The 26,757-nt window shown below is 35.9% G+C and overlaps 1 protein-coding gene across 2 annotated transcripts in view; it reads left to right on the top strand.

Moving 5' to 3' along the window:
- ADK (adenosine kinase) overlaps window positions 1-26,757 on the top strand; it is a 258,451-nt gene that overhangs the window by 168,801 nt on the left and 62,893 nt on the right. For both annotated transcript variants that reach the window (XM_015866530.2, XM_015866531.2), the window contains one exon: window positions 15,342-15,512. In XM_015866530.2, the coding sequence (XP_015722016.2) occupies window positions 15,342-15,512 (171 nt within the window). The remainder of the gene's footprint in view (window positions 1-15,341; window positions 15,513-26,757) is intronic.

Below are 26,757 nucleotides of genomic sequence, written 5' to 3'. Positions count from 1 at the left end.
TCATGTGAGAAATACAGTCATATAATAACACTTAGCTACCACCAGTGTGTTCTTGAGCATCTGATTTAGATCATCTTGAAGTAATTAGTATTTCTTATTAATTCAGTTTTTAGTGTATATTCATTTTGCATGCAGACTTAGACTCATCTATCGCAGGGCCAGCTGTGACACCACAGTGGCAAAAACAGTCACTCCCTTTTGTTTTCGCACTTGTGTTGGAATTCATCTCCATGTTTCTCACACAATGTTTTTTTCCTTCTGTATCTCCAAGAAGAAAAGTATCTCTCAGTGAGCAGCACTGACTTTTGCACTCTGTGCTCTCTGAAGTGTGAGTAGAATCAAACTGTATACTCACATGGTAAGAAAGTAAGTGGAATACAAAAACTTACTGCAAAGGACATCTACATCATCAGTCTTTGCAAATACTAGAAGTGAAATAAATGATTAGGAAGATGGCTGTTAAATAATATTTTTAGAATCATAAGTAATTCAGGCAAAATGCAGAAATGTCATTTCTGGCACCTTCTTTTCTACAAATTGTGACAGCACACAAACACAAGCTGAGTTAGAAGCTTGGTTTCTTTACATGAAGCAGTAGAACAAACATGAAGTATAGAACAAACAGCATGTTTGTATACCTCTATTCCATTTTGTAGCTTTATTTATATAATGTTACTTAATCGGCCTCTAGAAGTATGAGTAATTCAGTATTTTTATAGTGCAGGATGATTCAGTAGCAGCTTAATGTCAGGTCTTAATACTTCCCAGTTAAAAAAAAAATTACTTAGCCTCCACAGTAAAATTTACTTTGCCTCCCCATAGAAAAATCTTTAATGTATAGCAGTTGCAGTTGTTCTCTCATTGTGTGTGTGTGTACCTGTAAATTATCATGCCTAAACTAGTCTTTAAAAACTAACTTGAAAAAGTAGCACTTCCATTTTTCAAATGTTCTAGTAGATACATTTCTGCTATGTCATGATTTTTAGGGCACAAAGTTCTCAGTAAAATAGTTAAGAATGTTATTAAATCAAGTTTATCAGGGACCATAGACAATTGGGGTTTGACTTTCAATTATGTGAGTTCTCTGTATGCTTTTTAAGATTGTCCTTGGAGTGGAGAAATTAAGTGACATCTGAAAGAACAGGTTTTCCAATATCTGCACATTTTGAAGTCCATTAATAGCAACTAACTTAGGGAAAGCATTTATCTCTTATCAAGTTATAAGCATTAAAGAATCTTATTCTTGCAGTGCAGTTCTTCAGCAACTCTTCTGCCAGGATCTGAAGCGCTAGCTGCTATGAAATCTGTGCGTCTTGCATGTAGTGGTCCCATGGGAGGGTTGGAGTTTGAACTCTACTGCTGGTTATGGTGCTTTTCAAACTCAGCAAACTGGACATAATGATTCCAGCTTCAGAGCTGGCAGAAAAAAATTACTGACATGGGAGCCCAGATATGCAAGCAGTTTTATTGAAATACAGCTCTCTCTTACATTCACAAACATAGAAGATTGTCTGACCAGATACATAGCTTGCTGAACTAAATGAAGCAAAACTGAAGGCGTGGGCTTCCACTTAAGAACAACTTATCATAGAATGTGCACAAACTCAGGATAAATTTGAAAATTCTCCTTTCAGAATGTAGCTGATGGGACAAATTTTAATAAAATTGGATACATCTGCGGTAGTATCATATATCAACCAAGAGGCAGACAAAAGAAGTAGGAATTTATTGGAGGAATCCATCTGACTTTTCTTGTGGGCAGAATTACATCTGGCATTTGTGAGGGTGTGCCATTTCCCAGATCTTCAGAGTGTGTTGGCAAGCTATTTTAATAAGCTTGGATGTTCATTTGGGAGAGCATGATCTCTGGGTAGATATGCAATTAACTGTAGTTAATCTAAGGTACAGAACTGCTTAGAAGCAAACTCCTTTGCCATATCCATATCCAAAAGCAAATATAAATTGGTGACAGGCATTCGGAAAAGCAAAGTGCTACAATATCAAAATGCCAGACATTCAGATGTTTTATAAAAGTTTAATTTTTCAAACAGCTCCTTGTCATCTGTATCCTCTTCTCAGAACATGGGATGATTATGATGGTAATTGTAGAAAATTGCTAGTCATCAGTGCTGTTAAATATCTAAATTCTAAAATGTATCATAAAGTCTTGAAGTTATGGAATATTTTCCAAGGACTATTATTCACAGTGAGAATTCTGAAATTCCTTTGCTGTGCGATTAAAGTGGACAGGGTTGCAGTAGGGTACGTGAGATATAAGCAATCATTCCTGTGGAGTGTGGTTGCCAGAAAAGCAACTTCAACGGGGAGACTCTGTGTCTCCCACGCATCTGAATGCAATTTTTGAGGAGTAAATAGGGTCAGAAGAGACCTCTAAGTCTAGCTTCAGCCATGAATGCTGACATGCCGTTATACTGCAACCTGTTCACTGAAATCATGTATCTGTAAAAGCTATACTGGCTTCACAGGTCTGAGGCCTTCATTCAAGGAGTCACATAATGTCTCCCTTTCCATACAAGGCCAGGTCTATAGTTTTTAATAACTGGTAATACTTATTGTTAAATCCAAGCAGTTAAGTGGCATATCCTTATTCTCTTATTATTAAATCAATTTCCAGCCAGGAAGATTGGTTGAAGTAGACTCTCATCTGGTTCTAGTTAAAACTGGAAGAAGTCCTCTGTTTACTGGCAGTAGATAATACTGACTCTGCATTGGGTTTGTCCAAAGTGCTTACTTAAGTACTTGGTCAAGCTAGAACCTAAAAACTATCTTAAATCATCCTATTCTGAGTAAAGCCTTTCTTCTGGAACAGTTTTGAGTCAAAATGGGAAGCTTTCCCACCTGCATGCATGTCAAGAAAATCAAGTTCTAAACATAAGTTCAGCAAGCATTAGAAAATAAGGAGGACCTGTTTCACTGCTAGCACAATGGTACAGATTTGCAAATGCTAACATAAAGCCTCAGCCAGCAAGAGATTATTACTCTCTTCACAATTAATTTCTACATTCTAGTGACTAATCATATTTTTAAGAAGTGGTCATAAGTGTTGCTGATTTATAGGACCAGTGGAGAACAGGTGTATGGATAGGCACATTAATGATCAAGGCTGCCTTCACGAGAGCCACTATCCTACAGTAAATACCTTTTCAACAAATGTGTCACTTGCAACTTTTTCAAAAAGCAACTGAATGTGCACAAGGGCTATTTTCACCTGAGTGATAGGTGGAACACATCTTTAGGCTGACTGGAAGCCTATTGGGTATGGAAACAATAAAGAAATTATCTGTTTGTTTATGGATCCTGGTTAAGCTATTGTTTAGGACAGGCAATGTTCTTTAAAACAGTTATTTCCAGCTATATTTATTTATTTATTGTATCTAGAATTTCCCTGCTACAGAAAGATAGAGATTAGAAGAGGAGTAAAAGGCAGTTGCACTTTAAATTAATATATCTGAAGTGAACAAAGCCATCCATTGTGTTGCTTTCGTGTGACTGTTGTTAGATATAATTTGATAAGGACAGACTATGTTAAAATGGGAACTGAAAAAAATGTTGAACCTTTTTTTTTCCTGACTGCTTTGTCATACATTATAATGTTTATTGTTGAGATTAAGTACTCTCTATTCAAGCAGTAACAAGTTTCGCAGTGGAACAAAAGTAAGCAGCACTAACAAAATTCATTTTGAACAAAAAGAATGAACTGTGAGATATGAAAACTATTGATTATGTTGTCTGTGGTGACATACAAACAAAGTGATAACTGTTCACATCTGTAAAAATTGAAGAATGGCAATGTCAGATTGTGCAAAGATTAACATAAGAATCTGACATCTTTGGTGAAAATTTATAATTACATTTGACGCTTTGGTAGAGATTCGAATGAGGGTGGAATCTTGTCAAGTAATTTTTTTTGTTGTTGTTCATGTCGTTACCAACTGCTTAACTCTTTGATTAGCAACAATTATTACAATGGATAAATTAGGCTTCTTAAGATAGAAATTTCAGAAGGCAGCTTCTTAAGGTTAATTCTGCTCTGAAGATGATGTTCTAAGTAGCATCATATATCTATATTTTGTCACTCCTGAGACAAAGTTTTGTGACAAAAGCTGACATTTCTCTTCTGCTCTCTGAAAAAAAATGTGAAAAGTATCAGAAAGTTGAAGAAATGTGAATTATTTATTTATGGCTTTTGAACTCTGGGTTGAAGCTACCACTGTTACTTTCTCTTCTGGCATTGTGGGAGTGTTTGGTACCACTGTGCCTAGTGTTTGGTTTATTATTAGGTTACGGACAGGGTCAAGCCGTAAATGTTGATAGGGAGGCACTGCATGGAAAAAAATAAAGAGGAAACCCTTTATCCTTTATAAGGAAATTCTATTGTTTTACTCTCTACAGTGAAAATTCTTTTTCCTGTGTAAAACTTCTTTGAATGCTGCAAAGCTCACCTCAGTGTTAGAAACTATTAGATTCAAGTAATTTCAAATACAAATTTTTAAGACTATGCTAACTCTTATAAATCTCTTAATTTCTTCCTGCACACTTCAGCATTTGAGGAGTGAGCAAACTGAATTAAAGCAGACACATTATTTTTAAGACTCACAAAGAGAAGAGGTATTGGTTCAAAGGGTTATCATGATCTTCCAAAACCAGAACTGTCATGTTGCCTTTGGATGTATCCTTGCTTCCAAAAAATAACAGTTTTGGAAGCTTAAGTAAATTTTAAAAAGTCAGCGATTAACCAGAGATTTTCTGAATTGTTATTTGTATTCCGATGTGTGGTATTTAATCTGTGAATTGATTTGGAACTATATATTCTAATCTGTGTGACAGTTTATGAAATCTGTTTGTCTGTCATATGTTAAGCGGAAAATACTGCCCACATGTTTCTATGGTTGCAGAAAAAAAGATATAATACAGAGTATTTTTAAACTCAGCAGCATGTGTTCCTACTGTCAGAAATTTGCAGTATGATGTCTGTATGTACATTTGTGATATATATTTGTATGTGTGTGATGTGTACATCTTGTTCAGTATTTGAAGAATTCCATTTTGCCAGACACATTTGTGTTTTCATTGGAGTATCTATGGCTTGCAAGTGTTCCTTTCAGAAACTGTATGGTATACAACCATTTAGTTGTACCTAATTATGATGATTGTAAAGCTGCATGTGTTTATTAGTTTCTAAGGTGGCTAAAGGGATATTGGCATTGGCCACATATATTCTTAGAGAGCAAATGGGCGTTTGCTTACTGGGTTTCTGAGGTTTCCTGATCTCAAAATTATTATACTTGAAAACTCAGTGATGTTTTGCATGAAGAAAGTTTGGTTCTCTGCCATCGTTTGACCACCTAGCTTGATCTTTTGTGGATCAAAAATTGTTTTTAGAACAATTATACAAATTAAGTGGGGGAAAAAAACTCTTCAGTACATTTCCTGTATTTGTAGTCTGATTTTCCATGAAAGAGACCAAAGAAAGTGACAAGAACACAGTCATTTTCAAGGAGAGAAGTTGAGAAAACACTCAAGAGAAAATGAAAACTTAGAATATTCAAGTATTTTGAATAGTAGCATAAATTGAAGCCCCTACTGAAACACACTTCTCCCACAGTAACACAGTGTTGCAAAACATGGCTTTGTTGAAGAGTTCCGCCCCCCTCCACCTCCCCCCAGGCTGTAAGTCCTGGAAGTAGAAGACTACCACTGCTTCTGTGGCTGTGGTAGAGGTCCCACCAGTCCCACTGATTTCTGGGGTGTGAGCTCACAGGTTCATCAGAAACAGAAACTTAATATAGTTATTATTAGGCTGTGAAAAGCTAATAATTAGGGATATTCCTCCCACCTTTTAAGGAAGTACTCATTCGGACTGTAATAATTAATGCTAAGCATTTACGTGGCTCTTTATGTTCAAAGTGTTCTGTAGACTGTTGTTACCCAAATTAAGTGAAAATACCATTGTTTAGGGTTTAGCAACAGTCCTTATATCGTATTTCATAATTATTTGAATTAACCTAGTTCATGACCTTCATTTATTTGTGTGTTCAGAAACAAAGCCATGCGGCAGTCTTTTCATAATGAAAATTAAAAGCCCAAGTAATAACATTAATGTTCTTTTAAATAATTAATTTTAATGTGTGGAAGTGTGAGCAATAAATGTTTTATTGTAAACCCTGATGTGGTAATTAATCCAAGTGATTAGGACCTAATCGTGTGTTCATAGTAAATATTATATTTACAATGAAAGTAGCTTTTTTGGAATCCTGATTCTGAAGCAAGACTTGGGAAAGGAGCGATAGTTAAAAAGAAATGTTTGTGCACTTGTTTTTAAATTTGCTACGTAAAAAAAATTAAGGGATCCTTTATTACTTGAATAATTGTTTTTTCAGTTCTTAAGAACATTTTATTTTACAATATGTTTCCTTAATTTTTTGCCATACAATTGCTTATACATCAAATTAAATATGTCATGAAGGTACACAGGCTGTTAAAGCCAGCTAGCAAATACCTTTGGGAACCAAAGGTTTTTAGTTTTATTAATCGTTTACACCTTAATTTGGAAATAGCAAAAGCCCTGTTGTTCCATAAAGCATACCATTATTTTCATGGAGAGTTAGTCTCCCTGCAAGAGACAGTAGTTCCAAGTCTAGTGGTGGTAGCTGGGGTACACACATCACACACAGAATGAATTCAGATCTGCCCCAGAGCATTAGAGTCATTCTTTATTTTAACAGATAGACTTTATGGAGTTTGGAACATCAGTTGTATTGTTTTTCATTGTTTTCCCCAGCAAACTTAGGTTTTATAACTGCATTATATACATCTGTGGTTCTGTACAGAGTTCTGCTTTGCCAGTTGTGAGGCTGCTTTGTTTAAACAGACTCAGTTAGCGGATGATGTAGCCTTGCAGTAGTGCAATAAGCATCCTAAATCTTTAGTTACCTCTTAATCATTTATTTTTTCCCTTCTTCCTACAGACCGTGCAACAGTATCAGTGTAGTCTGTCTGGTGGTGTGATCTTTATTAGTGAAATAATATGCTCTTTCTTTGGGGCTCTTGAAATATGTTCTAACGATAATGGTAATGACTTTGATTAATATTTAATCCCTGTGCTGCTATGTTCTTATAATTTACAAGATCTCAAAGGTAGCTGGGGGGAGGGAAGAAAGGGTTCTGCCTAAGTGTTTCAGTATGAGAGTGCTTAGGGAAAAACACGCCTATGTTTTTTTTTACATCTTGTATCTTTTTTCTAACCTGATTTTGGGTAAAACCTTTCATAGCATGGCCGTGTTCTTGACAAGGAGATTCATATGGTATAGAAGTTGTGCTGGCATTGGCTTATTTTTCGTGGCATTTGACTCGTTGCTGTATTTGTTTATATTGCATAACAGTCATCATTCCTCTGAATCATCTGGGAATGTGAATACAGAGGGCACAGATACAGCAGTGTGTGCTGGTGTGGAGCAGGAAGTGGCTGAGGGGTTTTTTCCTCTTCTTGTTAGCAGGGGAGCTAGGATTTATAAATACAGCAGAGCAAGCCCAAATCAGTTTCCCCCTCCACTCCACGAGTCACAGTATTGGTGTGCAGACTCACAGAACAAAAATATCTCTTGCACGTACACAGGAGAAGTATTTTCATGGTTTTCAGAGCATGGAACATTATGAACAAAATTCTGATGGAAGCAGTACTATTGCACCACGTTGGAATGCTCTCCACAATACTTTTTGCATTTTTACAGGTCCCTTAAATACCCAGTCAGCTGATAGCGATTATCTGCTAATGCAGTCGTGACTGGTCATTGCTCCAGTCTGACGGTTTTACCTGTTGTTATATAAACCATTGTGCTGCTATAAGCATGTTTAATTTAAAAAATACTCATATGTTTTCTCGTTCAAGATTATTTGAATAAGCCAGAAATAGGTTTCTCTGTATGTTTGCTTACAGAGCTCTGAAACTGAGGATTAACTGTCTAGAGAATTAGAAACTCTATGCATTTGTACTTACATAGATTCTCTCAATTTACTAATATACTGTAAATATTATGTACACACCAAACTTGAATGAATTCAACATATGGTTAATGTTTACATAATTAATGAGATGCCAAATTACATTAATATGACAAGCCATACACATAGAAGCACATGATGCACAGTCACCAAGAGCTGAAATTTGCCACACCTTTTCTTTACTTCCTGAAATGTCTGTTTGTCAGGATGGGGACTCTGAATTGTGCACAAAATTGTGGAAATTGGGATTGAAAAATCAATTACTTCTTTCTTCCGAACATTATGAATAATATAAATGTCAGCATTAAGACTTGTTATTTTTTTCATTAAACAATAATTAGTATGTTTGATCCAAATTTTTAGTCTAAACACATTAGCATTTTGTTTATAGATGAATTAAGTGTTGCTAGTTTTAATACAGTTGTTTTAGAAGGAGGGAAGGTGAAAGAAACAATTCCTCTCATTAGCCAAGAATTACCAAATATTTGGCAACACGGTGTTTTCTCAGTGAGGGTTCAATTGTTTTTCAATGAAGAAAAAGTGCAGCAAAGTGTTTTGAGAATACTGGAAGAAAAGAAGAAAAGTGGCTTATTCTTGATCATAGCTTGTTTGATTTGCAGCTTATATTTTATTGATGTTAATACCCTGTACTTTATAATACCTTTCAACATAGAATTTCAATCATTTTGGTAATGTTAAGTAATTAAACCTCCCACTGGTTCTGCCAATGGAGGTGTATTTATCATTATAACTATTTTGTAAGAGGGTAAACAAAGACAAAAAAGGTTGAGTTACTTACTGAAGAGAATATAAAAAAAATCCAGACTCCTGTTTCTCAGATGATGTTTCATTAAGTTTTCCTCCCAAAATATGCCATAAATTAAGCATGTATAACAATACACATCACTCCCTGAGCTTGATAAATTCACATAAAACTGTTTTGGTATGTGGGAAGAATATAGAGATTTTTTGCTTCCTCACAGAGAGGCAGATTTCAGGGAGCTATATCTGAGGACCATCATTGTAAGATCTTAATTCATCTTTCTAAAATGAGTTTAAGTAACTTTCCAGTTTCCAGGGGAATGTGAGGATTTTTTATTTGGGATAAATATTTGTCCTATAATAAAGCTAGGTATATTACTGCTCTCTCATGCATGCATGTATCAACACCTTGATGTTTATGTTCTCGTCCATATGTTCTGCAATTACTTTTCTCATAGTAAGGTCACACAATTATTGTATTCTAAGCATGGTTTGGAAGAACTTTCTAGAGAATGCTTGATTTAATTGATAGTAATCAGAATGGAAAAACATTTCCAAATTGTTGAAAATGTAAAAGAAATCGCTGGTGTAAATGTGAAATAATTATTTTCTTTAATATGCACTGCCAAATATTGGAGTTTTTCTGCTACTGTTGTAATCTGATAGATACTAATATGGCAGCAATCAGAGTTCACTTCAGCAACAAAGAAGCTGTTCAATTCTGAAAGCAATCCTCTCCTTCTGACACGTTGGCACCATCATAGAGGAAAATGTCACGGTCAATATAAGCACATTTACTGACAGTTAGGTTTTTTCCTGTTACTGAAACTGTTTGAAACTTGGCTTTTATCAAAAACAGAAACTTTGACCACTCAGAATGATAAAATGATAGTTTACAGCTTAGTCATTTTCCAGTTATAAAGCAATACTTTAATGAAAATAAACAATGCATACAGGAACGAGGCAAAACAATTACTCAGAGAAATTGTTGCATTCTTGCCATCCGAGCTTTCTGATTTCCAAGAACCATCTCCAGTACAAACTAGATGAAGAGCAGTGGATTTTGTTTCACTGAGTAACTACTTGCTGACCAAGATAAAATACAGTTTGAAAATGTTATTGGTACCATGCAGGTACTTACTAAGATCCTAAGTAGCCTATTACATGAAGACGAGTTACATCGATGAAAATAACTTCTATATATCTAACTAATTTACAGACTGAACGTTACCCAACTTATATAGTGGCTTTGATTTTCTTAGAGGGAGTAAAAAATTAATTAAAGCACAAACACCTCCATAAGGAAAGTGTGTGGTGTTTGGTTTGTATGGGTGTTTTATTATTACTATTTCTGGAGTTTTTTAGCATCAGGAATATTTGAGTATTTATATCATTTGATATTCTTCTGTCAGATCTCAGGAAGAAAAGTAATGATTTCAAGCAGTTGCATGTATAAATGCTCAAAAGTCAGAAAAAAAGGAGTCAGTAAGCCAGCTGATTTGAGAGTGCTGTGGCCAAATAGTTCAGTGTTAGATGCAGTTGTATGTATTGTTCTCTACTCATTTAAACTCATGGAGATACTACGATAAAGAGTTTTGGGACTTTAGTTTCCTATTCTGAAGGGAGGTTAGTCTCATTGTCTTGTCTCACAATGAGGAGGATGTGGACTGCATCCAATCTGGGCTTCATGCAGCTCAGAAGGTATGGATCTTGTCGTCTCCTCTGGTTGCAAGGGCACATGGAAACCTTGTGTAAGTCATTCTGTCTGGAGCATTTACCCCAAGGTTTATTCCCCGTCCCAAGATCTTCGCTCCTTCTAAGCCCTGATGGATCTGCTGGGCTGCAGCAGACAAACTGGTGGCGGAGCAGAGGAAAAATCTCTTGTGCACAAGTGTGTGCCTTCAAGTTCTCCTTGTGTACAGAATATGCGAAACTTAGCCAAGTCCAAAGCTCTGCTGTGGTTATGTTTTCAGTTTAGCAGAGCACGCTCTTCTGGCACATGAGCAGTCTCACTGATTTTCCTGGAAGTGCCAGCATGCTTGAAGCTAGATGGCTTCTGCAGGGCTTTACTGAATCATGGTATTTATCAGGACTGTCACTGCAGAACTGTCAAAATATCACTGCCTGAAAAATTCCTCCCTTTAAATGGATGAGCGTGTGATGTCATCATAACTGCATTTTTATGTAAGTCCTAAAATAATTTTGGATTAAATGATGTGTTCTTTTCGTGTTGCCAGAATATAATTCACCCTTAATGGCAACAGACTGTTGTATATATATCTGAAACCTAAATATTTTGATTCACACTTAGGATTTATTGATTTTACATTGTTACCAAATGGTATTTCAAAATACCAGTTCAGAATACCATGGTTCAAAGTCTAGTCACTCATAAAGTCATTTTCTTATAAACTGCTCTGAAAATGGGGGTGGCAAGGAGACAGTAAGAGCTATGAAGAACAGTGGGCAAATGGAAGCATTTTAGTGTGTGGTAGGTTTGAGAGCGATCTCGTTTTTTATTATCTCTATTTGAACTTGTGCAAATGTTGTTTCTGTGGTATTAATAACAAATCCAGAAATGCAAAACTTTTGTTAGCATCTCAGTCTGGATTTGTCTAAATGTACAGAAACTTAAAGAAAGAACTCATTGATTAAAGAAACAATTAATCCTCATTGTGCAAATATTACTTGTACCTAATCCAGATGAATTCAGAGCAAGTGCAAGAACAAATGATGGCAAGGCTGCTCTGTTTGGACAGAACACATTATTCTGAAATACTTTTGCCAAAGCCAGGGTAGTGCTGGCTTCATGTGCAATACTTCAACGCTCTGATTTGCTGCACTCGTGCCTGCTATTGCTAGTGCTAAATGAGAGCACACTGTAGGTCAGAAGAAACAGTTAGGTTTACGTGTGATAAAAATGAGAGAGATACGAGGATGTTGCCTGTGTGCAAACTCACCAAATTCTTTATACACTTCTAACTGTGGAAAAACGCCACTTGATCATGAAGAACCGTCCCATACACAAAGTATCTGGACATATTATAAAAGGTGCATCAAAGAATTGTAGAATATTGCAAAAGCATGATAATTTCATATTCTCTCCTGACTTTGTCTACTGCTGTCATGCACATCTTAATACTGCATTTTAAAATCTCTTAAGTTATAAACAAGCTACTGTATCTCTCATGGCCATATGTCTGCAGCTCATAGATGTTTTTCTTATTTTTTTCCTTTTTGTTTGTCTTCTTCCCACAAAGAAAACATTTTTCTCCACTGAAGAACTGTATTTAAACAGAAGTTCTGCCTTCAGTGGGGGACAAAAGCACATTTGTGTTTTGTGTTTGTATAGATACAAACATGCATGTAAATAATTCAGTATATCACCTTATTTTCCTGCTATGTATGTTAGTTTGGCATTGCTTTCTGACTTGTGGTACTATGGTACCTTTCTCCCAGCACAGAAAAAAGGCTCAGTGCATTTTGAGAATCAGAAAATAGTGGCACATCATGAACCAGCAGCATCTGGTGTACTCAGCCTCAGTCAGTGCTTGCCAAAGAAACGCGATGCTTCAAGTATGTCTGATAGCCTTTAATGTTTAATAGTTTTTTGTAGTGCGATATTGCTCTCTTTTACATCCTTTTGATTGCACTGTCTCATTATCATATGTCATTGTATGTACTGCATTCTTTTGCAAACATAAACACATGCACAAAAATTTTATTTCTACCATGAATCCGAGAACTTCATAGCTACCATGGCTATTGGAATTTCTGTGTATTAATTAAGTGACTAATCTTTCGCTTGCAAACATTTCTGTTATAACTGTTTCAAAACAGTTTTGAGGGTAAAAAGGTTCCCAAAACTCTAAGTAGTAGATTGTGTAGATGGATACAGTGTGGTTTTTGAGCATCCTCTTAATCTACTTGTTGATGGGAATAGAACTTCATATTAGTGCAATACTAAGTCGTCTACCCTAGTGGTCTTTATCATTTATTTTGGTAGACTTAGAACTATCAGTAAAGAATCCGTAAGTGTTATTGTGAGATGAGAGCACATGTACTGCCCAGCAGTTTGCTTGTTGTGAATCTCAAAGGAGTTCCTTCCTATTCAAAACTGTAGCATGCTGCACAAGTGTTCTGTGGCTTATCCTGCTGAGGTTTAGTGACAGTAGTGGCCATAGCTGTAATTGGCTTTCCCCTGAAAATAGTCGTGCTCCATTTAAATACTTACAGGTGATGAGAGGAGTATCTTACTAGCTTTCTTTAAACCCAGATCAGTTCAGATTTTATACATTTCCTTCCTACTTTATAAATTCCACTGTGTGAATTATTCTGCAGCAACTTTGTTTGTTTTTACAACTCTTATTTGCAAAGAACTGTTATACTTGGCAAAGTTGTAACAAGAGTTCTCATGCACATAATTCTAAATTTCTACATATTTTAATATTGGTTAATACTTAAATAAAAATGTAAAAGAAAAAAGTTCTTGGAAGAACAAAATTAAATGGCAGAATTGAGCTTTAGGAAACCCAGATGACCGAGCTGTAGCTTTTAGAGAATTCTATCCCTTTGCTTTGCAGGATCTGAAAAGCAAGCTCTACTATCTGCATTTCAGTACTTTTATGTTGCCTTTCCAAGGGAAAAAGGAGTTGGATGCAGGCCTGAGTTAGATCTCACGGGGATAGTGTTCTGTACCTTAAATTACAATCAGATGTATTTTAGTTCAGACACAGTTTTCATCTGAAAATTGGTAAGAAGCCTAATTATTTGACCAGGTTACTATTTACACAGACCACTGTATAGCAATCTGTGATTTATCCACAGCTGGCAACACGTGAACCTTGAAAGGCTTTGTTTGGTGTTTGGAACAGTTTTTTAAAAATCCAACTCTGTTCATTAAATGAAAAAATAAAAGATGGTAGAAATTGCTATAGAGACAAGATGTTATAAAAACTGTTCGTTTTAACTCTTCAGAATGTAAAAAAAGCAAGGAAGCTTGGATGTTTACAGGCTTCCAGTCGTTCAAGGTACTGAGTAACTCCACAAGAAACAAAGCATTCTTATGCCCTTTGGACTTCTATTGTCATGTAGCAAGTCAGGCCCAGATTTTGAAAGCAGTTGTGCATTTCCTAGCCCGGAAAGCATGGAGCGGGGAAAAAGAAATATAAGACTTTCTAAGTAGTCTTTAATCTATAGACTTTTCATTATATTCTTCACTCAGCAAGTACAATACTTAAGGTGATCTGTTAGTTGAAGTACATAGGAGAAAAACATGTATATTCTGTAATTCAAAGAAAGAATAGTATGTATAAAAAATGGAAAATAAGATTGTTTCACTGTTGTACCTTTTAGCATTTCACAGTCACAGTGTAAGATAGAACTGATATGGGGTTTTATTTATCTGAAAACCTCCCCCCCTTTATTTCTGTGCCTCAGACATTATCTCTGGCCTTAAATTTAACAATTGCTGCTTTTACTTGAAAATTACTATTATTCACTGAGCTTTGAAAACAGTTCACAGAATCACAGAACCGTAGGAGTTGGAAGGGACCTCTGGAGATCTGCTCCAACCCCCCTGCTAGAGCAGGTTCCCCACTGTAGGTTACAAGTAGGTTAGAGGATCAGTTCCTTCCGTATTAAGCCAAGTTATTCCCAGATATCAAGTTACATTAAGTATTATATTCCCACCTACTTCTCTTAGCATAAATACTGCAGGCAGATGGATGTGAAAGCTGCGTAATCACAAAAAAAAAGAAAAAGAATTTAACTAGTGTCTACAGCACAGATATAGTGTTTAGGATGGAAAGTAATGGTAGGGGAAAGGAATATGAACAACACAGGCTTCAAATATTACTATTAAAGAACGAAGGTAGGTACTTTTACTGGGAATTATAAACTGCATTGTGCCATTTTTAAGAGACTGAGCATTGTGGTTGTAGCTGAATGTCCCAGTGAGACTGTGTGGACTGGGGGCAGGAGCACAGGTCAGCACAGTGCTGAGAGCATCCCGGCTTCTCTTCCTGCAGAAGCCTGGATCCCTTCATGGTGGTTGTAGAGAAATGAAAATACTGGGCAGAAATGTGAAAAGCTGTAGGTTTCTCCTGTAGAACAATTACACCATACTCAGCATATTTATTAAAAGCGAGGTAGTAATCTTTCAGGCAAAGGATTTCATTACTCTCTTAGTTGTGAGTAAGCCATCTTGTTGGACTCTGGAATTAAGCAGTGCAGTCTGATTGACTCTTGTTCCAAAGAGGGCCATTTAAAATTATAATGTAGTACCTTTTAAAATACAAATTCTAGTCTTGACTGCCATGAGAAAGTGTACTGCATAGAAAATAGAGTAGTGGGTTATATTTATCTTGGGAATGTTTTTCTTTCTCAGCATACGCAGATTCTTTGTCACCTCCCTAATATGTTAATGTAAAGGCAATGTTTTTTCCACAGTTGTGTGGTTTTGTTTGTAGTCTGTGTGTGTGGCAGAAAGGTGGGATTGTGATGCAGTTCCTAATTTGAAGGAAATAAAAATCTCTGTTCTGTTTGGATGCTTGCAGGGATTCTTCCTGACGGTGTCACCAGAAGCAGTATTAAAAGTGGCTACTCAGGCTTCTGCAAACAACAAGATCTTCAGCTTGAATCTTTCTGCACCGTTTATTAGCCAGTTCTACAAAGAGCCTATGATGAAAGTCATGCCTTACGTGGATGTCCTTTTTGGAAATGAGACGGTGAGTTTTATGAAAGTATTTGTGTCTCTTGCACATACTTGTTTGTGTCTGTCAGCCTGTTTTCCAGTCCTCCATTATACAGAAAGTTTGTGACCATCTAAGATAGCACTGGAGAATGAAATCCATAGTCACAGGACTGTGAAATCTCAGTTGATACCAAATATGTAACTTGACCTGTCAGATTTGCAACTTGCTTGTTTTAGTCTGGAGACTTGAAGAAATTACTCCAGATTAAAAGAGGAAATCTCCAGCATGTTAGCTGCTTCCTAATAAATACCCATAAGCATGATGCACCAGCCCTTCAGTTAAATTTGTGTGGGGAAAACCATACGAAGGGCTGTCATTGAAGTGCTGCTACTCATTTTCATACTCACATGCTTTTTCTTGATAATATTTTTGTGTTGAAATAGACTCTCTGGGGAGAAGTCATAAGAGAAAGCTAAAAGCCAGTCAGCTGGTTTAGAAGTCTCTCACTGATTTTTGTGGTGAATAGAGTGGTAGTCTGTCTAAGGAAGGCTTATTTTTGCCATGCAGTGTTTGGGAAACCTTTTGCGTGAAATCTTGCCTGGAAGTCGATGGTAATAGGCAAACTGAATTCAGATTTCACTCATTGTAGTGATATCATTTTAGATTTTTTTTCTGTTTCAGAAAGTGCTCTTAAATTTTGGTTTTCTTGGCACAAAATGGTTTAATAGATAAGTGTATCTTGGAAGGTGTGACATGCCTAATTAAAGTGTTGGCTTGTCAAAGATAACTATGTCAGTACTGGAAAACTATGGAGAAACAACTTATCCCAGTCAGTGATTATTCCTCGTTGTGACTCAGGGAGTTACACCAACACAAATCAGTTTTTCTACTACTGCTGTGTACAGATCAGGGCCTAACAATGTTACAGATACAATACCTAAATAAGTACTTTTAAAATGAAGGAAATTGTGGTGTTTTTAAGTGCAGTAGAATAGGAAATCTTTCTCAAACTGTAGGTAACAAAACAACCAGTATTTTCTTGACAGTTTGCTGTTGTTGCCAATTTTTGCTTTATTCTATTCTTTGCAGTACAATCCTCACAAGGACGATACTGAGCGTTCTGATTTAATAATGGTATATTAGAAATTTAAAAAAAAAATCAGATTTCACAAATTAGGTAGATCATATTTAGTCAATACTTGGGTGGCAGAGCTTCAGAGAAACTTCTGGGACTAAATATGTTTGGTCTTCTATATAAACATTACCTCATTAAATTTGTATCACAGGAGTTCATAAGGTGCTGTTTTTCAGTAGATAAAATGTTGATTGGTACTATTTGTATATTTGCATACTTAATAAGCAATAGCCCACAATGGCAACATTCCAATTTTGGAAATTATATTCAGACTACCTTAATTTCCCCTGCCATTTCAGTTTGCTATGGTATTTTTCACCTTCTGTCATAAAAATATTATGTAGCAATGTTGCGTGTATTAAAGCATCAAATATTCCTTACATTTTTTGAAGCATTTTAATGCCTTTCAGATAAAAGATGCAATTTAAACTGAAGTGATCATCTTTAGACTTACATGTAAATACGTCAGAGTACAAGTCTTTTATGTTCCTTTTTGCACACAGTGTTCTTGAACTTTGTAATCATTTGAAAATCCTGGTCATCTTTTAGACTCTGCTTTTGACTATATAAACCGGTCATTGCTGCTTTTGGGTTGTTGAAATTGTATTCACAGTGGTTTATTCTCTTGTCTTTCTGTATAACTTGAAACCACACCCTTGGCATGGTATACATCCAGTTTATAGTAGCTGCTGTATCTTGTAATTGTCATTCTTTCTACTCTTTGCATATGGTTTGTGGTAAAGAGAGGTTGCAAAACTGAAGAAAAGCTAACTCTGACATGTTCTGCCTTCTGGTAGCTTCCTGCTTTGTTTATTGTTTCTATATTCATTTAATTTGCAAGTACATTCAGAACTTTTTTGTCTTTATGTATGCCTTGATGGGCAAAGAGCCTCTTCAGCTAACCAACACCAAGATTTTGCTCATTTACTATGATTCCTTTTGCTTTTTGCCAAGTTTTCCATCAGTTATGCTAGTTTAGTTAAATACTTGAAGCATGTAGGTTAACATACAAGTAATACACCTAAGTGGTGTGGTTGTTATTTGATTAGTACAACAATAGTCCCAGACATGATTTTTATTCCTCTCTGTGTTTATCCTCACACTACATTATAGACCAATGCAATTTGATTGTTAAGCACTGAGCTGTTTATTTTCTTTTTTCTTAGAGTAATACAAAAAACATCCGAGAACAGCAAGATTCCAAATTGCTGCTATTCCTAAACTAAAAACAATTGGCAAAGTGATTTTAAATTATATCTTCTACTTAAAAATTTACATCTGAATGGAGATTGGTTATTTCAAGTTTCAGCCAGATGGTAATTAAAATGGGCAAGATATAAACCCCTTGAAATAAATGTCCTAGTTTACAATGTAAATGCCAACATACCCTTATCTGCAGTCGAGACAGTGAGCGCAGTGGTAGGAACTCAGTACATTTCCCAGCTCCAGCACCAGCTCAGTGACCACTGGTGTTTTGATCACTGTTTTAAATCCCTTTTATAGCTGGCCAAACATCTTGCCTTGGATTTTTTATATTATTAACTGTACTTCATGTAACAAATTTAGTACAGAACATTCAGAATAGGAATAATTACATGTTCATTGCTGCTAACCAATTAAGGCCATTCTGCAGTCGTAGTCTAGCAATACATGACTGGAGAACTTGATTATTGTCGTTGCTTTTAATTTTTATTAAATTAAGGGTTTTTTTAATAGTGTCATTTTGTAAATGATTCTTAGCAATAATACCTTCCAAGCTACCATAATCACTGGATAATTAACCTGCCAGGATTAAGCACACTCTACTTTGCCTCAGGATGCTTAACTCTCGAATAAGGTCAATTATCTCCTGATGGTAACTGCTTTGTCACAAGTTGCTGCTTAATTCCTCTGTAGAGGCTCACCTTACAATACATATTTTACAACTGAAGGTAACTTTCTGCAGCAGAATGTTCCAAGGAGTGAAAGCTTTTAATATTACATCCATACACAAAGCTGTGCAATATTTCATATGCAGCAACTACCAGTTAAGGAGCCAAAATTCACATTTATTTCTTTCTTAGACCACTTTCCACTTTGGGCCACAACTTGCTGTCTTCGTTGCACTTGCAACAGTGTCAGCTCAGGAGGCATCACTGCTGTCCTACCTTATTTGCAGTTGAGAGCCCAAAGAAGGGGAAGGTGATCTCCAAACTTATTGTCTACCCCAAAGATGAGAGTGGCATCTCCTCGGCAAACAAACTGCTCCTATGGGGAAAGGCCTAAGTTTTAGAACACGCAGCTGGATCGCAGTATCTTTTCTGTGGAGGGAGGTCTTCAGAATTCAAGGGATTCTACAAAGCTTTTATGATTCATCCCTACATATGACAGTCATTCATGACTCAGAGAAGAGTGTTTTATTAAGGTACTGATGTGGTAAAATTCTTCTGGGTTCTCTTCCTTCACATACGCAGGACATCACTGAGAAAATTTTAAAATTAGAAACTTCAGAATTATAGACATGCTGAGCTCCTCATCTATTGGTTCACAGTAAAAACCATAGTCGACAATATAGCTTGCACTGTATACTGTGCAACAATCAGTAAAAGCTAAGGAAGGTATGTAGGACAAAAATAATATACTTTTTCTTTAAGCAGTGGTATAATAAACTAATAGAACAAATCTTGGAAATAAGATCTTCCTTTCTGATGTATAATATACTGCAGCTTCTAAAGACACACTGAACAAATCAGTTTCAAGACTCTGAACTGAAGTTCTGCCAAGACAGATGCTTCTGGTAGGTCTTTCAGGAAATTGATGCTGGTGCAACAGCAAGCGTGATGAAAAGAGATGAAGTTGGGTGCAAGACTTCATACTTTGACAAGCTGTGACAGTAGCTTTAGTAATGGCTCTGGAGTTGTGAATCCTCTGCTTTAATAAGGTGTATGCCTTGTATATAATAAGGTATCAAGCAGGTCTTGTCATCATTTCATCTCACAATTATAGTGAAATTGTACTTTTTTTAGGTCTCAATTTAAAATGCTTTCAAGTGGTGTATTAAATACTAATATAAACATTCCCACTAATACATGTCATTTAAATACAGTCTTTATGAACTTTTATGAGTCTTTATAAAGACGCATCTCCTTAGTGACATGGAATCTCTTTAATGGCTGATAATAGTCATTAAATCTGATAAGCTTCCTTAAAGTTTTAAACTTGTAACAATGATAAATGCTCTCTTGATTTTGATCTTGCAATCAGTCTGTACTTTTGTGCTTATCTTAACTGTAGGAGGGAATGCAATTTTCTTGCATAAAATGGTCTTCAGTGCACTTGAGTTTACACCTAAATCACAGTTTCCAAGCAAATTTGTCTATTCCTTTCCTGTAATCTATAACACGTTTGCAAACACCTTTCACTGCACATACTTGGGTATATAACATTAAGATATGACACTTGGACAAACCACAGTCGGGCATAGAAACTTGGCTGGGTTATCACCAAAGACCAGATTGGTTTAGGAATCTGCCCACAGCTTTCAAGGGCAAGATTTAATAGCCTTTGTAAGGTGAACAAGCCACATGGTGATTCTCTGTAAAGTGATGTACGTTCATAATGGTGTAATTGAATTGATCTGAATTTACGCCAGCCTAATTGCTTCTGTTCATACACCTCTCAGATCATTTCCCACCCTTACTGCATGCCTTTTCACACTGGTGAATTGTCTGTTTCCAAGGAAATGATTAAGAGGTAAGAGACAGGAGAAAATCAGATGTCAGGTATAATTTGATGTGTGGAGAAAGTTTGACTTCTGATGAATGAGGAAAGGGAGGCAAACGTTTCAATCTGTACTTCAAGAAGAATAGGGATATAGCAAATGATGGCTGGTCATGCCATGAATCTAACAGAGTTGTTTATGAAATTAATTTCAGGTAAGCATTCAAAATCACTTCTGAATATTTGAAATTATCAGTAGAGGACAAACAGTAAATTGTGTTTGGATTGAAAGTGAGTGTCTTGAGGAGGCGCATTTTGTTGCACAGTTAACTTGCTTGCATGTAAAGTGCTTCAAGATACATTAATTCTTACTCTTTAACTTATAGGAACTCATGGATAATGAGGGATTATTTTCAGTACTTGGAAGATAACTTCCTTAGAAATTCCACCTTTACATTCACTTTCTAAATCTTTTTTTTCATTCTGATTTAAATTTTCAGAAATATTGTCTTAAATGAATTAAGTTGGATGCCAGTGTTTTACATTCCGATTTATATGTCAGTATTTTTCATTTTCCAAAGGTTTTCAGAAACTTTCCCCACTGGTGAGGGTGATTATCTTCATTTCGTAGGCTGAGTGTGAAAGTGAGACTTGCGTGTTCCCTTACAGGGAGCTTGCAGTTACGTTAAAAACCATAGTCAGGTATTCTGACCCAGTTTATTAAATACACATGGGGAAAAAAATTGTTAGGGGACAGCTTGTCTTCTTTTTAGCAGGTAGAGGTTTTTAAGGTCAGCTGCTGCTTGCGTTTGCTTTTCTAAACTGCTGTAAACAGATGGCAATTTCTTCTTATAAGTCTTTATATTTAACACTGCTGCAAAGGCTTTGGAAGGAGCCTGGGAATTAAGAATTATTATTTTGAGTGGAGGAAAAATAAATGTTATTTTCCTTTGGTGTCTTTGTAGAATCTTGACGCTTATTTCCTGGTGTAAATAATGCATGTTCAATTATAGGAAAGCTGTGGCATTTAAATATTGCTGCTTAATTCACAGAATTAACTTTCGCAGTATTTGAAAATCTAATAAATTGTGGCCAAGTGGAAAATGAGAGGATCTCTGGCACAAGGGAGGTTGATAATGTCAGTGGCATGCTGTAAAGATGTGCTGTGGGATGGATGCCTTTGGCTATTTCAGCTGCAGACGCTGAATCTGCTTCTTCCTCTTTCCTCTCTCCCCATCTACCTTATGAACTGCAGTGGCTCTCTAAGATGAAATGCTTTTAAATCATTTCCCAACCTTGTAGCCGTCATTGATAAAAGCCCTGTTACTTGAAATGATATGAATCACTGTGGAGTTAATCATACCTTATACAACAACATATTTTGTTGTGATTCATTCTGTTTCAATTGATCATCTTATTTATCTACATTGTCTCAGCTGCTGCTTTGAAATTCATGAGTAATAACCAAGTAATTATTTTAGTATATTTTACCTAGTACATTATGAATGAAATGAAAATTGAGAGCCAAGTATTTAAATTGATATTTAGTGCTGCTTTCAGTTAATGTCTAGCTATTTAAGTAATTTAGGAATCCTATCTCAGAAATGGCTTTTCTCTTTTTATGGAAGACAGCTAGGTATTTAGAAAAGAAACACATACTTTACAACAGGCTTCACATCTTCAAACCAGAAATATTTTCCAGTACTGTCTTGGAATGCTTAGGGATATTTATCCTTTCTTATGCTATACAGCATTGAGATACTTTTAAGATGACGAATACTGTACAGAATGCAGCTCAAGATCGAACACGTCCCATGAGAAGGCAGATTTCACTGCATTTCAGCAGCTTGTGTTTCACTGACGATGACAGATAACCCTTTTCACTTTGTAGCACTTCCCAGAGTGTTTCATAGCACTTCATAAACATTAAAGCTCAGAATAAACCAAGAAGGTGGGTGTGTAGTCTTGTCTCTGTTTAACAGGTGGACAATTGAGAGGTTACTTGTCCAAGGTCATACAGCAGAGCCAGGAACAAGCACAACTGAGTTCTAACTTTTTTTCTTCTGATAGTGTCCTGAAATGTTGTGAGTTGATGAATATGGCTGGGACAAAACTCACCCGTCCGGAGGAAAAGGCCTGCAGAGTTTGGCTTTCAGTTTTCAGCAGGCAAATAACATACATCTTAGAAAGAATTTTCAAGGTGAAATTCATGCATTTTCAGTAACAAAAATGTGAGTGCAAAGAGCAAATATGCTGTAGAAAAACTGCATAAATAAGGATAGGAAAAATAGAATATAATTTGTAAAAAGTAGAATGGAAACTTCCATATAAACTTTTTAAATCAGCCTACATTCAGAACAGTTCAGGTTCATGGGGTTATTTGCAGATAATAAGGGTAAAATATTTTTGGATTTTGTTAAAAAAAAAAGTATTTAGATTTTTAAAAATTTTAAAACAAAATGTTTGATTTCCTTTTCCAATCCATTTGAAGTCTGTTGTGCAACCAGACATCTCAAGCCCCTTTTGAGGCAGGTGTATCCAGTTTGTGATTCAGAACACAGTCAGACCTGAAAACTCTTACATTGTCAGAGTCATTCAGATGTCTTGAGGATTCTCTCCTGATGCTGTCCCTACTGTGGGTTATAGCGCTGTATTTAAGGTGCCATTCTGTGATATATTCTTGATCCCATCTCAGTGTAAGTAGACAAGAAAGGGTTGATCTCTCTCACTTGCTCTTACTCTCTCCCTTAACAAACCAAATCTGACTAGATGGGAGGGCAATATCTGGTAGTGCAGAGGACTTCGGTGGTTTTGTTTGTTTGTTTTTGAAGGGGGAGTGGAAGGGAGATATTGGTCTTTGTAAGTTTGTTTCCATGGTTTTTTGCATGGAAGGAAGGTGAGGAAGAAGAACATAAAGTGTACATAGGAAGAATGAGTGTTGGGGCCTATTTCAACACCTACCACTGATAGATTTAGATTGTCCCAACAGATAATTATCCAGACTGTTCTTGGAAATCACTGAAGGGGATCCCATAGCTTCATTGCTTTACTGGTTGATCATTCTTGAGGCCGAAGACAGCTCATCCCCTTCCTATACAACCTGAGTTTTTGCTGTCCCATCAAACTAAGCCAGTTCTCTCAGGCTCAGAAGAGAACTAATAAGTAATCTCGCTTTATCACTTCTGAACTATTCAAAGATAACGGTGACAATCCAGCACTTTCCTGTCTTTTCCATTTTCTGTTTGTGTTCGTTCGTTTGACTGCAGGAACCATTACAGCAAGTTCAGACCACTAAGTGCCCTGAGGTAACAAGTGGCTATGTTGGCAAATACAAAATGCTTTGACTTAACTTAGTCTTCAATGAAAGTAATTGCATAGAAACCCCAGAGGCATGAGTATTCGGTAATGCAGTTGTAGGAAATGGGTCTCATTCAGTTCTCAAGACTCCTATTGAGATTTTGCTGTGAATGATACTTACATAATTGGCTTCTGTCTCATTAGCTGAAGAAGTTAAAACCACTTTGGTTTTACAAACTAGTTATAGAAATTCTCTAAGATAGATCTTCTCTATAGAACTGAATCCTTCTTTTTTACAAACTTCTAGTGAAGACTGAAGCACTTTTTTAAGCCAAAACAGTCAAGATCGCCAATGATCTTATATTTCTTGTTTGCAGAATATACAGAGTGAAATTTATTGTACCAAATTTTTAGCATTGTAATATAGTGAGACTTTAACTAATTATATATAAAATTATCTGAGTATTCCCAAAAGCTGATCCTCAGGTTTTCAAAATGTTTTCATCCTTTCAACTACTTAAATTTTATCTCCTTTTGCCTCCCTTCCCCCAAAACACAGTGAGAATGGCATCATACCTCACCGAGTTACAAAGGTAATCATAATTGAGCAGTGAATATTGCTGAAATATCTAAAAGATCCTTTGAAAAATACTGTTTTCAGTGAACGGTAGTATGCTGGATGGCTAGAGTACAGTATATAGCTCAACAGATCTCAGTAGTGTGCATACAAACCAAGGAGTTAGATGCCTATAAAAATAACATGAACTCATGTAATTACACTTTTATCTTAAAAAATTCAAAATGAGATCACTTTAACATTGCACAGGCTTTTTTTTTTTTTTTCTGGTTTTGCTTGCTTTATGTGCTTGATGTTGCAGCCTTCCCCATTCTTCTCACATGAGCTGTGTTGTGTCTCTGCTGTTCCCATGGTTTTTATGCATCTCTCTGTCCTCTGGTGTCACAGGTAGAGTCTCCACTGTGGCACCTTCTTGCTGCCTGAAGTGTTCCTTGGAGAACTATTTAATATCACTCACAGTATTACTCCCATGATTAGCCATCATTGAACATCTGTTGCCTATCCAGCATTTTGGAACTGTATACACAGCTAGTTTGACAGTCCTGTGGGGAGAGATATTTTATAACTGGATGAGAGAGCAAGTACTTACACTACTGAATTTTTCAAGAAAATATGCAATAATGTTATATACACAGAGAATAAAAGTAGCTGTGTTTTCCAGACTGTGTGAGAGTAAATGTTTCATGTAATAATTTTAATACTGAAGCTGCTTTAGAAAAAGGGTATAAAACGTGCAGGTGTCATTGTACAAAACTGTGTTCAGACTGGATTAGAACAGTTTTGATTATTTTATTTTTTTTTATAAAACTTATATTAGGAAATAATACTGAAAACATACTCTGAATGTTTAGGAATAGAACTGGCAATATCTTTATGACGTTAATATATATTTCCATACTGTTACACAGAACTTATTTAAAAACTACAGTTTAAACCTTGTTTCTTTTCTTACGTTATCTTTCTCTATCAACACCTTCCTTCAAGTTGTTTATATAGCTCAAATACTGTTTTTATTCTGTCAAGACAGTTTCTCATCTGATTACACAGCTATACAGTAGTTACATTTTTCTGACTTTCTTCATAAGAAGGGTGAAACTAGGCGCTTAAATCCTCCTTTGCTAATTTCTATCCAGCTGTATAATCTTCTGTTACTAAGATTCCAACTGTTTAAGAATTTGATAGGAAGAAATGTAAATCATAGATGTTTCATTAAGACTACTGAGGAGATGTTATGTGCAAGTAAACAGTGTAAACATAATTTTCCTTTATCCGTTGATGAGTACATTGAAGGTATTTAAAACTGACTTCCTCTAAACTTTATTTAGTAAAGTCTATGTTTTAATTTTGAATTTAGAATGAAGATACTGGAGTTGCTAATACTGAACATTATTTTATTATTTAAATTTACTTATTTTTCAGTTGAAACACGAATTTGTCAATCCGATTTATGTGATTAAAAGGAAAGCTGAATGTGCACTTTACAAAGGAGCATATTCAATCGATCATAAATATATGTAAAGGTTACAAAAATATTGTCTTGATTTCTAGTTAATTTTTCAAAATGTTATCCAAAAAGTGAGGAAATGAGCTTTCTGCAACTAGAGAAATTTCTGAAGTTGCGGAGAATCACAAACATATTCCACCATCAGCGTACCTGAAGGCTTTAGATTTTCTGGGATCATGTATGACCTTTGTGGCTGGATAGTCAGATAGCCCTTACTCACAGCATTCATTATAAATGCCATTTTGAGACAGTTGTGATTAATATGTCTTTTTCCTCCCACTGCAATTTATACTGGACCAGTAGACTCATCTGAGAGTAGTTTTGGACTCATACCAGTTTCAGATAAATGGATCAGACTAGTTAAATTCTGTACATACAGTTGCCAAACACTATGCATTAGATTTGAACATCAAAGGAACTGCCAGATTTGGGTAGAGCTGCTTCTTGGTATAAATGAATTACGATAATGAGTCAAAGTACTGAATCTAACAGCTCAAAAAAGAACACTCATCGTCTGGAACCAAATTCATTTCTCTTGGAATCTAATTTAGTGAAAAGAGCTGAAAAAGGACATAGCCTCATGCTGGCCAATTGTAGCCTGTCTCTGAATGTGCATTATCTGAGAGGTGGGTGGACAGATGTATAAGTATTCTGAAAGGTAGCACTGGTGGGAGGTGGGCCTATTATTTAGAGTGCACCATGACATGGAAGTGACAAGGTAAGTCATCCCAAAGTTATCTTTTGATCTAATGAAATGATATTAAGTAACATAAGGTATGTTTTTTTCCTTCTTGTATCAGACTTGATTCTAAGCATACTTGTTCATTTTGCACCTACTGCACTGGAGGTTTTTTAGTAGGAAATTAAGTATCAGTTATCTCTTTCTGATCAACCATCAATGCTACTATTCTTAAGTATGAGTTTATCTGCTTCATCATTTGGAACTTAAAAATACATTGTGTAGAATGCTACAACATATATTAACAGAATATGTGGTAGTTCAGAAGGCATTTGGACAGATCTGAAGTGACTGGAGTGTATCTAACAGGCTAGTAATGTTATCAGA

This window comes from Coturnix japonica, chromosome 6, assembly GCF_001577835.2.
Source record: "Coturnix japonica isolate 7356 chromosome 6, Coturnix japonica 2.1, whole genome shotgun sequence".
Lineage (NCBI taxonomy): Eukaryota > Metazoa > Chordata > Aves > Galliformes > Phasianidae > Coturnix > Coturnix japonica.
This window is presented reverse-complemented; position numbering and strand designations above follow the sequence as displayed.